Consider the following 14491-nt stretch of genomic DNA (forward strand, 5'->3'; position numbering starts at 1 on the left):
AACAAAGGTACACGGAAAAAAATCTTGTCGAATTTTAATTTGAATTTTTTATACAAAATAAAACAATTTCCCAAAATTAGAATTTTTAAAAATTTTGATTTCTTTTTTGGTATATTTTGGGACTGGGACAAAAACCGCAACTTTTGAGCCATAGAGAAGTATAATAGGAGCAATTCCAGTTCAAATCAGGAATTTTTCTGGTACTTTTGTTCCCGACCCTCTCCGATTTTAATTAAACTTTTAAGACATGTTATCCTAGGCCTATATAAGCCATTTTTGTGTATATGGAGCCAGTTGCACTCGATAATGACAATTGAGAAGGGCGTAAGAGTTTTATTTTATTTTTTGTATTTTGTAATTTAAATATTGCTGTATCTCTAAGCCATTGCATCGTATCAAAAAGTGGTCAATGACAAACTTGTACGAAATTAGACAGGCTTTTAAAAAAAATACACTGAAAGAAAAATGCCCGCCTATACTGTGAAATTTTTAAATTTTTAAGATCAAAAGATAAATTTTATGGTAATGTCACGATTTTTTTTTCGTTAAAATTTTTTGTGAAGCATAAAAATATCAACGAGACTGAAAAATCTTTCTTTTTGCCTTTCTTACAAAAGAAAGGTTTAAGGTTTGCTTTTGGAAAAAACACTTTTTTCAGAAATCTAAAAAAATTCGTGCACGGCGAGGATTCGTCCCAGGAAAAAATCCTATTACTAAATTGAAGGTTTAGATGCGCTCTTTCGATTGAATTTCGGCCCGAAACCCGGAACTCAAAGTCTGATTTTTGAGAGCTCTTTTTCTGAAATACATGGCCGATGTCTGTATCCGCTCTTAAAAATTTGTGTCTTCCATCACTGGAAAACCGCTCGTAAAACCCACAATTTTTAAAAGCCAGATCTGTAGCCGTGGGGTCGGAGACGAACATTTTATTTTTCGATTCACAATTTTCGACCAGTAAATGTGGTCAAAGCCATTTTTAGAGGTATTTTTTGGACTATTTTACAGATAACATCATCAAATTTAAAGAATTCAGTTTCAAACAAAAAGCCGTTCGAAAACATGCGCCATAAACTGTTTGGGCCCAAAATTTGAAGCTTTTCCAAAATGTATTTCCAGAGATATAGCGATTTTAGTGTTTTTCGTCTTATTTTTACCCTATTTTTTCCTATTAAATTTTTGGATTTATACAAAATCATATACTGAACATCAAATTCAAAGTCCCAGCCCATTCTCGATCGAAAGCATTTGGTATGAATTGTATTCGAGTAAATTTGGGTATTGATCAGACGGTTGGTTCAAAAGTTATAGCTGTATGATTTTTCTTTATATGCAGAGTAAATTTCTCAAAAAAGGTAAGGGGTTATTCAGAATAATTCTCCCCAAGGATTTATTTGTAATTTCACTTAAATTTATCTTTCTAACTGAGTGTTCACGACTCGATCAAACTTCTCAGCAAATTTTACATCGATTGGATTCCGCACTTTTATTTGAGAGCGTTTGACTTTTTGCCTTTCTTACAAAAGAAAGGTTTAAGGTTTGCTTTTGGAAAAACGCTTTTTTCAGAAATCTAAAAAAATTCGTGCACGGCGAGGATTCGTCCCAGGAAAAAATCCTATTACTAAATTGAAGGTTTAGATGCGCTCTTTCGATTGAATTTCGGCCCGAAACCCGGAACTCAAAGTCTGATTTTTGAGAGCTCTTTTTGTGAAATACATGGCCGATGTCTGTATCCGCTATTAAAAATTTGTGTCTTCCATCACTGGAAAACCGCTCGTAAAACCCACAATTTTTAAAAGCCAGATCTGTAGCCGTGGGGTCGGAGACGAACATTTTATTTTTCGATTCACAATTTTCGACCAGTAAATGTGGTCAAAGCCATTTTTAGAGGTATTTTTTGGACTATTTTACAGATAACATTATCAAATTTAAAGAATTCAGTTTCAAACAAAAAGCCATTCGAAAACATGCGCCATAAACTGTTTGGGCCCAAAATTTGAAGCTTTTCCAAAATGTATTTCCAGAGATATAGCGATTTTAGTGTTTTTCGTCTTATTTTTACCCTATTTTTTCCTATTAAATTTTTGGATTTCTGCAAAATCATATACTGAACATCAAATTCGAAGTCCCGGCTCGTTCTCGCTCGAAAGCTCGACAAGTCGTCAAGACGAAGCTTCAACGCCAGCGCTTTTACGCTTGCGCGTTTTACGCTGCGCGTGAAAGTGTTCTTTCTGGCTTCTCATAATTGATCGACTAAGTGCAATAGCGATACATATTTTTTTAAGTTAATCATAGACTAACATTATAGACTGAGTACCCTTTTTTCTAATAATGTCAATCCAATATGTTTTTCTTATTTATATTTAAATGTTTTGCGACAAATAATGTACTTCTGAAATTAAAAAAAATGGCATTTGAGGTTTAGCCTTAAAAGATTCGAAGCTTTAGGTAAAATTCTTACTGGATGGTATCATTATGTTTTTGAAAAAATAATTGCACCAATATATTTCTCGGAGTTTCATCATTTTGTAAGAAAGGCTCTATTTCACCTCTGGTGATATTAAATCGGGTTTTTTTCGAAAAATTAAGTCTGCCATGTAGAAATTGCCAAAAACCACAAAAAACCTATTTTTCAATATTTTTTATTTTTAAAACCGCTATATCTTCACAAGGATTGGACATAGGACAATGGCCAATATAGAGACTTTTATGTAGAATGGTCTGAGGAATCCATTCTCATATTTGGGTTTTGAAAATTTTGAAGTTGAGACCACTTTTCAAAAAAAGTGATAGTAAATGATTTTTGTATTTTTTTAGGAGAGACATACCATCCTGCATTTTTCGTGAGTCTTTTTGTCACATTTGAGCCAATTTTCACAAAAAATTTGAACGAAAAAAATCGTGACGTCACTTTAAAATTTAACTTTTAAACTTGAAAATTTAAAAATCTTATAGAATTTGCGTGCATTTTTCTTTCAGTGGTTTTTTTTTCTTCAAACAGCTCGTCATATTTCCTACAAGTTTGGCATTGACCACTTTTTGGTACGATGCAACGGCATAGAGATACAGCAATATTTAAATTACAAAATACAAAAATATTTAAATCTATTCCGCCCTTCTCAAATGTCATTATCGAGTGCAACTGCCTCCATATACACAAAAATGGCCTATATAGGCCTAGGATAACATGTTTAAAAAGTTTCATGGAAATCGGAGAGGGACGGAAAAAAATAATCATAAAAATTCCTGATTTGAGATGGCATTGCTCATAGACAGAAATGTGTTATGGAGAAAGTAGATTTTTTTCAAAAAAATGTTTTGACAATTAAAAAGAACTTTACAGATTTTTCGTAATTTTGAATATTTGGCCCTTTTAAATTGTTAGTATTGATAACAAAATTTAAAAAAAATCGAAGGGAGTTTCAAAAATGAATTATTTTTCAAAATTGAAAATTTTCTTGTTTTTTTTTTTTCTTATATTCGGTGAATTTTCTTGAAATAATTCGAACTGTCAAAAATTCTCCAAAGCATCTACCACATTGGTTACACAAAACACTGTGATCTACTTGGATCAATTTTTGACAGTTCAAAGCCAACGAATTTTTTCAAGAAAATCCACAGCGGTTAACCAAAATCAAATTAACAATACAACTCCAATATTCAATGTATCTTGGGCAATTTTGTTAAAAATGTTTGAAACTTTAAAAAAATATTTTTAAAACAATCCAAAAACATTTTTTCAGTTTAAATTAAATTTAAAGTGGCATTTAACATCTCCAGCACCATTCCCTTAATCATATCAAAAAATCTAAAAATATAAAAATGGTAAAAAAGGTAAAGGTAAAAATGTGCAACACAAAGTGAAGTGTACTTGCAAGATGCTACCACACAATTTTAATAAGTGGTCTTGAAAACGAGTTGTTGGAAATCGCAAATATTTTTTCTTTTATATAGACAAAGATATTTTTCACAGAGATGACGTCTGGTAGATTATATTCGTTATGAAAAAAAATCGAACTTCCTATGAAACCCGACCAACAAACTTACAGCGGCAATCATCGTGTAGATATGATCCTGGATTTCGTCGTGCGAAAACGGCGTCCCGTCGGGCAGCGGAATCGTCAGCAGCTGATCGATGAAGATCTGCGGCTTCTTGTACGACAGCATGTCGTCCTCCTCCTCCTGCATCAGCTCGCCCGGATTGTTGTTCGATTCGGCCGCTCGCTGCTTCAGCTTCGCAAATTCCAGCTGCTTCTCGTGGATGATCTTATCGGTGAAGGCGTAGCAGAACTTGCGAGCCTTCATCTCCGCCCGGTAAAATCTTGTAAAGCGGTACACCCAGTTCGGGTGCAGGTTGGCGTTGAACATGCGAAGACCCACGTTGTGAAGGATACTGCAAGGGACCCCCCTCCCAATGTCAACATTAGGGTGAAACATGTACGATTAAGTTCTACTCACACTTCAAGCCCCTCGATAAACTGTTGCGTTCCTTCGCGTTCCAGTACCTTCCCGCCGAGCGACGTCCGGCAGATCATCCCCAGCGTGCAGGGTGACGTAAACTCCAGGATGTTGAGCGGTTTGCCCGGCTGGTAGTGTTCCTGCATGCTTTCAATCATCTTCGCCACGCAATCCGTGAAGATCGGGATGAAGCTGTTCAGGATGCGCGTGTTGAAGGTCGGATTCAGCACCTTGCGGTGGTTTTTCCACGTGTCGTCTGGAACGGTAGTAGGTTTCAGGGTTAAATTTATTATTTGATTTTAGATGTTGTATTGATTTGTTGTGCTTGCCCATTTTCCTCTTTGGTGCATTTTTTTCCTGTGAAAGTCCTGGAATATTAATCTAGAAAAGAGCTGGAGTGAGCTTTGTGTTACATAATGGTTAAAAAGAACATGGTTACTAGGGTGGCTCAGCATAATCGATTTACCAGTGCAAAATGGCGTTCTTAACACAATTTTGGCCAACAAGATAGCACGAGCACGATGATATGCAACTTGATATTAGGTCGGTGAAGTTTTAAGTGTCAACTACAATGTACCGACCTCAAAGCTGTGTTGAATTGGAGCCTCAATCAACACATATATATGACGTCAATTGCGGCACACTTAAATTTATTATGTGTTAAAACAATTTAAAGCATTGAAGTGTCGAAGCCATGTAACTACAAGTGTACAACACATTTTTTAATCGTTAACCATAACAGGCTTACATTTTTGGAATGTTACCGTTGGCATAAGCCTCAACTCAAGTTCGATTCCCTTCAAGTGGTCAACAGATAACAACTATTGTCTTTGCCAAGAAACGATACAACATAAATTGCGCGGTTTCATAATCGGTTGTACCAAAAGTTACCTTTCCCTTGTGCCACGAGTGTGTCTCCAAAGGGAACATAAAATATAGCCCAAATCGACAGATCGTGACATTTTAATGCTTGAATAAATTCTGCCACCGAAGCAAGATTTTCCCTTCATTTTCCTTTTGCCGATGGCCACCGGCAGCGACGATGTGTGTAGGTTTTTCCCCCCATCGTGAGCAATTCATTTATGTTTTCTGGGCTATTAATTTCATTACTACGATCCATTCAGAAGAAACCACGTGTGAGTTTGTGGTTTGGCTATGCTGACTTTTGCCTACAGGTGCTGCGGAAAAGCATATTATTTTCCGTTCGTTCCACCATCAGTCAGCTAATCTTGGGGGGGTGAGCCCGATAGCTACCTGAGAATACTATCGCGAATCACGAAACCTTGAAAGAATGGCTATGGTCCGCGATACGACTTCCGATCTGATGAATTGGCGATTGTATCGCAAGTCGAGGTTAACAGTTGCGACACCCTTTGATCATTACGTGGTTCACTGTACCACTCGGATCATTATGGTAAACAGCTTTGGTAAGTTACGCTGATCTACGCTGATAGCGGTGCAAACGGTGATTTATCAATCAGATCAGTGGTTGTCAGCCCTGTTTAGGTATTTTGTTTTTTCTTTTTGCTCAATATTGAACCACCTACTTAATTTTAATTTTAAATTTATTAAACAAATTTTGTGACTTGCAATTTTTTGCTTCGAAGTAATTCATTATCATCAAAAAATTTAATTACGCATAATTTCCCATTTTCATTTCATTTCAACCAGTTGAGAAACTAAAAAAAATGAAAAAAAAAAATTATCTAAAGCATTTGTTTCTATAAATCTGAATCCTTAAAAGCAATTTTATAATAGATTTGGTGCCCAGCAAGCAAAAATATGAGCTCTATGAACTTTTGAAAAAAAAAATATTTTTTGCAATATATTAAGGCTTTAGACCTTTCCAAAAGTAAGACTTGATTTCGGAAATATTGAAATAAATTCGATGGAAAAATCCAAAAATTTCACGAGGATATTGGCGATCATATGAATCTAATCTAATCTAATCTAATCTAATCTAATCTAATCTAATCTAATCTAATCTAATCTAATCTAATCTAATCTAATCTAATCTAATCTAATCTAATCTAATCTAATCTAATCTAATCTAATCTAATCTAATCTAATCTAATCTAATCTAATCTAATCTAATCTAATCTAATCTAATCTAATCTAATCTAATCTAGAGAAAAAATTAAAGCAGCCAGCCTTACTGCGTTGTGTTTATCGCAGAGAGGATTCTGTGAACGGATCACATTTCACAGAATCTACAGGAGAGGATGGATGCGTGGACATACCGTACCAAACGCTCCGAATCAGTTAGGTGTGGTGTGTTAGTGTGAATTTGGCAGAAAATTAAATTTTTATTGGGAAAAAGGGATTGGGTGAATTGGAATTGGGTTATGGGATAGAAGGGAAGGGTAGGAGGCTTTAGACCTTTCCAAAAGTTAAACTTGATTTCGGAAATATTGAAATCAATTCAATACAATAATCCAACAATTTCACGAGGATATTAGAGATCATTTTAAGAAAAAATATAAGTTTTAATAAATTTCGATGAAATCCAAATTACTTCCATATTTCATAGGAGGCTAATATGACCAAACTTTTGAGGTAACTTAGACATAGTTTGTGGAGTAAATTAGAATTACCTTGATGGGTCATTTGGACACCTATTGTGAGATATTTCGAACATCATTTGTGGGGTAGTTTGGGCAGATTTTGAAGGATTAGCTGAACATTTAATTTTAAGAACATATTTCTTCCGTTTAAAAATATAAAACAGGTTAAACTTTCAAATATAGACTTGAAATAAAATTTTATGTGAATAAAAAGACAAAAAATGTTTATTGGACATAAAAAAAACCCTTTTTAACATTTTGATTCTGAATTAGGCACATTAATAATATAGAATTTAATAACATTATAATCTATTTATCTTCAAGCCCTTTAATATAAAAAAAAATCAGCATAAGAAAAGTCAGAGATTTTTTTTTTAAATAATCAAAATTGGATTTTATATAAAAGCAATATGAGCTGCAATCCGATTTTAAAACATTCAGATAAATAAAATAATTATAACAAAATTAAGAAACTTATGGGTTTATTAACATTTTTTGTGCTTCCATTGCTTTCATAGTGTTTTGATGTTTAAAATCTCTCTTAAAACTCAACCAACCTTAAAAGTTAGTTAAAAGTACTTAGAAGCGTTGTTCACGGGTAAATGAAAAAAGACAAAAAAAAATCGTGCATCAGCTGGAAATTTCAAGTATTATGAACACAGAAGCTAGCGTGAAAATTTGAGCTCATTTGGTAAAGGTTTAGTGTGTGCAGTTATTACCTGAAGTTAGTGTAAAATCAAAAAAATAATAATTAGCTTTTCACTTTTAACCAACGGTTCTGATTGCTCGAAAGTGACTCATTCACTCGCGACCACAAATTAAAAGCGACAAAAAACTGCTCAGACCGTTTCCTACCGTTTGTCGGCTCCACACCAATCGTTACAGAACACTCTCTCTTTGCTCTCCCTCTCACTTCAATCGGGTAGTACAGCGAATGGTTCAGAGAGACCGATTGCGGTATGTCGCTCAGTCGCTGAGTCGAAATAGTTTGCGAAGGACTTTGTTTTACTAAGTTATCAAACTGCTCAAAATCTATGTCATCACGACATCAAAGACACATTTACAAGCAATTTCCAGCATGCCAAATACAAATGTACAGCAAACTGTGGTAGTGCATGCTAAAAGAGCGTCGAGCTGGTATGTTGTTAGATTCTCTCCTCGCTGAACGTATTCGTGTGTGACTCGGGTCGACGCGACGGAGTGGGCAAAGAAATTCACGAGTGTTCGCTCGCGACTGATTGCGAGCTGCAGTCGGCAAAGATTCGCTCAGCGAAGAGTGAGTGATTTCTGATCTTTGAACCGAAAATCAGACCCTTGACATTTAACGCTGTTTCTAGAAAGTATCTACACCAAACTCGATATAATTTTCTCGTCTTAGAGATTTTTTATAGGTTTTGATCCGGGGAACATCTTTGTGCAACATCACAAGCACTGGGAATTGATCCCGAAAAGATGCAGGTTTATTTTTGAGCGTGTTTATACATATTACAAAAAAAAACTTCTAAAACATCCTGGATCACTTCCTAACGCTTTGCGATGTTCTATAAAGTTGAATCCGAATTAAATCTATATGAAACCAAAAAATAGGAAAATTTGGAGGAGTTTTTTTCCTAAAAAGATGTAAAGTGAAAATTCTCCAAAGTAAAGTAGTTTCCTTCAGATCATCCAATACGAGAATCAAACTCACCGCCTCTGGCTTGGAAACCCAGCACGTCGAAACCTATTTTTTACCGGTTAGTATTCCTAGTGAGCAGATTAACTCTTTTAAGGGATCTGACTTTCCCGAGCCAGACAGGAATCGAGCCCATCACCTTCCGCTTACAAGGGGAAACCCGTAACCGGTAGATCATCAAAAAATCTTACATTCGAGGAAATTTAAATTATTTTTTATTTAGGGTCTGAGATTTCAAAAAAGTGTAGTTTATGGACGGACTCATAAAAACCCTGAAAATGACCAAAAATCGATATTTTGACAATTTGGGGCAATTCTGAGGGCAGTTTCGGATTCAAGGGTGAACCTATACACTTTTCCCTTGAAAATTAGACATTTTCAAATCAAAATTTCTGGAGTTAAAAAAATACCCCTAAGATTTTTTGAGCATTTGTAATGCTAAATCACGCGTTTCAAATGCAATGTGTTTATGTTTTAGATTTGCATCTTTTTTACCTTAAAATGAGTTTTTACCCTGAAGTCCAAATTGGCATGTCAAAAAATATAGATACAGTCGACACTCTGGTTGTCAATATCCAAGGGACATCGAGGAAGAGAATCATCAGTTTACAGAACGATGCTAAATGAAAACTCGATTGAAAATATGTTTTTCTTGGTATCCAGCTATGGGTGAGAATCATGGCAACGTCCAGCAAACAAAAACAAACTATTGTCAAACACCCTTCAAAGCTTCGTTTCGCAAAGAAAAATGTCTATGAAAGCCATGAGATAGTGACAAAATTGACAACCGGAAGAGATTTTTAAAGCAAACAGAATCCAAGGGACCGTCGAGGAAGACACCAAAGCTTCACCAATTTTCGGAAAATCCATTTTCACTTAATTTTGCGATCTGAACCAATGTGCACTGATCAAAAAGTTTGCAATGTTTGGCTGTGCATCTAGAAGAGTAATCAATTTCGGTGAGAAAGGAGCTTGTCTTTATTAAAATAACAGGTTCTTTGTTCCACCTTCCTCCACACTCTAGTGGGCGTTAACTATAGTTAAGTTTCAATAACCCAGCGACTGTTTTATGGCCTATCTACAATCACTTAGCTTAGAATAGTTAAGTAAAGTAAAACTTAGAAAATGTACACAACTTACGGCCGTCATCCACAATCAACTTAGAAAATTTGCTGGGCTGATATACGTTGCTATGCAGTTGTTTGTTTACCTTTGATATGGAAACGTCAACTTACCGTAGATTTTGAAATTTTCCAAACCATACGTCAAGTTTCTAATTTTATTCTTTTTCATTGTAGAAGATCAGATTCATTTCCATTGATTCAAACTCCTAAGCTAAGTGAAATTTTCTAAGTTAAGTGATTGTAGATAGGCCATTAGTTTTTGGCTGAGCCATCGGAAAATGTTCGGGCGAAATTTATTAAATTAGCTCATTAAAGAACCTGAGGTCAAGTTAGTTGGTTTTCCACCCTGTGCAAACGAGTGCAAAGTAAAGCAAAGTAGCCATAACGGTCTTCAAGCTGAGCTGGGTCGTACAAAGGTAAACTGGTTGGCCACAGGTTGTTCGACCAGTTCGAACAAGGCTTGTGAAAATGCAGGGAAACTTGGCTTACAGACAGCCTCACACACAAAGCGATCAGTGAATGCGAGCGCACGCGACTTTTCATTCAACAGAGGCTTTTCACACCACACGAGTTGAGACAGGTAGAAGTCGTCAGCTGAACCTCGATGACCGGCGGCTGATTGCATCGGAGCTCGGGTTGACGGCTGATCGGTTTACCGCTGCTAATGAGCATAAAAACGGTCAGTTCAATCGCATTACAGTCTACGATCAGACGCGCTGGCTGGCTAATACGGTATGCCTATTATTCATACCCAGATAAGTGAATTTGCTGATGTGCATAATGAATTTTATCGGGTCTAGAATGGCTTGCTTTACATTGTATTGTGTGTTCGCACCGTTTTTTTTTTGTCTTGACTGGGATCTTCTGATTAAGTCATTTTCGTGACACTCTGATAGACTAGAAATTATTACTTTTTGATTTTGGCTGAAGTTTCTTTAAAATCAAAAATCATGTTCAACAGTTTAGCAGGATTTTTCTGCAATTACAAAATTATCCCTTAGTTTTTTTCAACTTACCTCAAGAAAATTTCTAACATTGATAACTTTTATAGCATTATTAAGAGCGAGTTTTTCACCAATGTGTAACAGGTCGTATCGAGGTGCTCCGATTTGGATGAAACTATCAGCGTTTGTTTGTCTATACATGAGATGAACTCATGCCAAATATGAGCCCTCTACGACAAAGGGTAGTGGGGTAAAATGGGCTTCGAAGTTTAAGGTCCAAAAAACTAAAAAAATCTTAATATTTCTCGCATTTCCGTAAAACTTCATCAATTCCAACGCTCGTAGATGCATTTGAAAGGTATTTTGAAGCACTTCAAAATGGGCCATAGACATCCAGGATCGGTTTGACTTTTTCTCATAGCTTTTGCAAATTACTGTTAATAATTGATTTTTTTAAAACCTCAATATCTTTTTGCAACAGTCTCCAACACCCATACTCCCGTATGTCAAAAGATAGGTAATTATATGGACTATAAGCCTACGGTATTAACTTTTTGGCCAATCGCAGTTTTTCTCATAGTTTTTCGATTTTTCTACAACAAACATTTTACAACGTTAGTTTTTGCCCTGTAGGCCTCCATAGCGGCTTTTTTTGGTCTCAATTTTGTCATATTTGGAATCCTGGGAAAATTTCACGTTAGTTAGAAGTATTGGCGTGGTAAATTTGATTTAGAAAATAATTAAATAAAACATTATTGAAAAAAGAAATTGATTTTATTTACCCTATGATCAATACGTCAAATGCTGTATCAAGTAGGCGAAAACCTGTTTTTCCCCTAATCCAACAAATTGTTGAAAAATATTTTAATTCATTCTAAATGGCAATTTTCCCAATCAAATTTACAACTCCAATACTTCTAACTAACGTGAAATTTTTCGATGATTCCAAATATGACAAAATTGAGACCAAAAAGTGCCGCTATGGAGGCCTACAGGGCAAAAACTAACGTTGTAAAATGTTTGTTGTAGAAAAATCGAAAAACTATGAGAAAAACTGCGATTGGCCAAAAAGTTAATACCGTAGGCTTATAGTCCATATAATTACCTATCTTTTGACATACGGGAGTATGGGTGTTGGAGACTGTTGCAAAAAGATATTGAGGTTTTAAAAAAATCAATTATTAACAGTAATTTGCAAAAGCTATGAGAAAAAGTCAAACCGATCCTGGATGTCTATGGCCCATTTTGAAGTGCTTCAAAATACCTTTCAAATGCATCTACGAGCGTTGGAATTGATGAAGTTTTACGGAAATGCGAGAAATATTAAGATTTTTTAGGTTTTTTGGACCTCAAACTTCGAAGCCCGTTTTACCCTACTTCCCTTTGTCGTAGAGGGCTCATATTTGGCATGAGTTCATCTCATATATAGACAAACAAACGCGGAAAGTTTCATCCAAATCGGAGCACCTCGATACGACCTCTAGAACAAACCGAGCAGAATTTACAAATACTGCCTCTTAAACATTGTTACAGCACGCACATCCCAAACCAGTTTATATTTTAAACAACTCGATATTTTTGAACTGGATTTCAGAAAACGCTTCAGTTTTGAAAAACATTTAAAATTTTATTATTATTATTATTATGACATCAACTTCAAAAATGTCGAGTTGTGTTATCAGTGAAATATTAGTGAAACAAATAGTTTTTAACACAGTAATAAACCTCACTATCGCGACATCTTTGCAAACATACATTCATGAACAATAAAAAAATAGGCCAATTGATAAATGACACTTTTTGTATGCCAAAAACTACTGTCAGCCAAGCGAGGTTGTACTGTATTAAGAAATGCTTTGTACTAAAAGAAAATTTAAAATGTTCAAAGTATTCTAACTACTGATTGCAGAATCTATGCGTAAAAATAAGTTTTAAATTATCCATCCACATAAATTCAATGCCGAGAAGTGTGTTAGATTAGTTAGTGCATAAATCAGCAGCTTTACCCACCTAGTTACGTTCTTTTCTGCACATAATTGGAAAAAAACGAACAGGGTGTGGCTTCTTTTCAGCTGCCAAACCATCACTCACAACGAAAACAAGTGATTGGTGTTTGCGCAAAACCAATTACCTGTATCACTAATATTCACTGGTTTCATTAGGAGGCGGTTACTACTTTAACGTTCATTCATTTTAGATCATATTGCAAAAAAAAAATAGCTGAAAATGTTTTGAAATAAGTTGAGATGTATTAATTAGTCCTCTTTTTATAATAAAAATTAAATAAAAATGTTTTTTTTTTCGACAACTTAAGAGGAAAAAAGATTGCCAGAATGTTTATAATAAGAGTGAATTAAAAAAAAAAACAAACAAAACTTGAGCTCAGTTGGACTACTTTGTAATATTTTGTTATAGATTTAATAAGGCCGATGCTAATATTTTTCAAAGTGTTCCCAAGTGACCGGAATCGATGGGAAAGGCAAAAAAAATAAAACAATATAAATATAGAAATAACAATCCATAGTTTCAGCATTTGCATTATAAAAGTGTTTTAAAATGCATTTTACAATAGTTCAGTTGTTTTGCAATCATTAGTTTTCAAAAATGAGTATTTCTCTACCAACCCACACGAAATCGGGAAAAGTTGCCCCGACCCCTCTTCGATTTGCGTGAAACTTTGTCCTAAGGGTAACTTTTGTCCCTGATCACGAATCCGAGGTCCGTTTTTTGATATCTCGTGACGGAGGGGCGGTACGACCCCTTCCATTTTTGAACATGCGAAAAAAGAGGTGTTTTTCAATAATTTGCAGCCTGAAACAGTGATGAGATAGAAATTTGGTGTCAAAGAGACTTTTATGTAAAATAAGACGCCCGATTTGATGGCGCACTCAGAATTCCGGAAAACGTATTTTTAATTGAAAAAACACAAAAAAAGTTTTAAAATTTCTCCCATTTTCCGTTACTTGACTGTAAAAAAAAATTTGGAACATGTCATTTTATGGGAAATTTAAAGTACTTTTCGAATCTACATTGACCCAGAAGGGTCATTTTGCCTTCCTCACTGAGGTAAGGCTATAATCCTGCTCTAAAAATGAACTTTCTATTAAAAGCTCCTAGACCCACCTTCATGTATACATATCGACTCAGAATCGAAAACTGAACAAATGTCTGTGTGTGTGTATGTGTGTGTGTATGTGTGTGTGTATGTGTGTGTGTATGTGTGTGTGTATGTATGTATGTGACCAAAATTCTCACTGAGTTTTCTCAGCACTGGCTGAACCGATTTTGATCAAACCAGTTGCATTCGACTTGGTTTAGGGTCCCATACATCGCTATTGAATTGTTTGAAGTTTCGATAAGTAGTTCAAAAGTTATGTATAAAAATGTGTTTTCACAAATACCCGGATCTCAATTATATGCATGTAAACGATGTCCGGATCCATCATCCGACCCATCGTTGGTTAGGTAATTGAAAGGCCTTTCCAATGAGTACAAAACATTGAAGATCTGGCAACCTTGTCTCGAATTATGACCACTTAAGTGATATTTATGTACTTTTTTGAAGCCGGATCTCACTTAAATGTATGTAAACTATGTCCGGATCCATCATCCAACCCATCGTTGGTTAGGTAATTGAAAGGCCTTTCCAATGAGTCCAAAACATTGAAGATCTGGCAACCCTGTCTCGAGTTATGACCACTTAAGTGATATTTATGTACTTTTTTGAAGCCG

The 14491-nt window shown here is 35.3% G+C and overlaps 1 protein-coding gene across 2 annotated transcripts in view; it reads right to left on the reverse strand.

Moving 5' to 3' along the window:
• Positions 1-14491, reverse strand: part of LOC6044711 (cytochrome P450 4C1) — a 31811-nt gene that overhangs the window by 1771 nt on the left and 15549 nt on the right. For both annotated transcript variants that reach the window (XM_038262531.1, XM_001862142.2), the window contains exons 2-3: positions 4456-4711; positions 4045-4390 (exon numbers count right to left, since the gene is read on the reverse strand). In XM_038262531.1, the coding sequence (XP_038118459.1) occupies positions 4045-4390; positions 4456-4711 (602 nt within the window). The remainder of the gene's footprint in view (positions 1-4044; positions 4391-4455; positions 4712-14491) is intronic.

Source organism: Culex quinquefasciatus, chromosome 3 (assembly GCF_015732765.1).
Source record: "Culex quinquefasciatus strain JHB chromosome 3, VPISU_Cqui_1.0_pri_paternal, whole genome shotgun sequence".
Classification (NCBI taxonomy): Eukaryota; Metazoa; Arthropoda; class Insecta; order Diptera; family Culicidae; genus Culex; species Culex quinquefasciatus.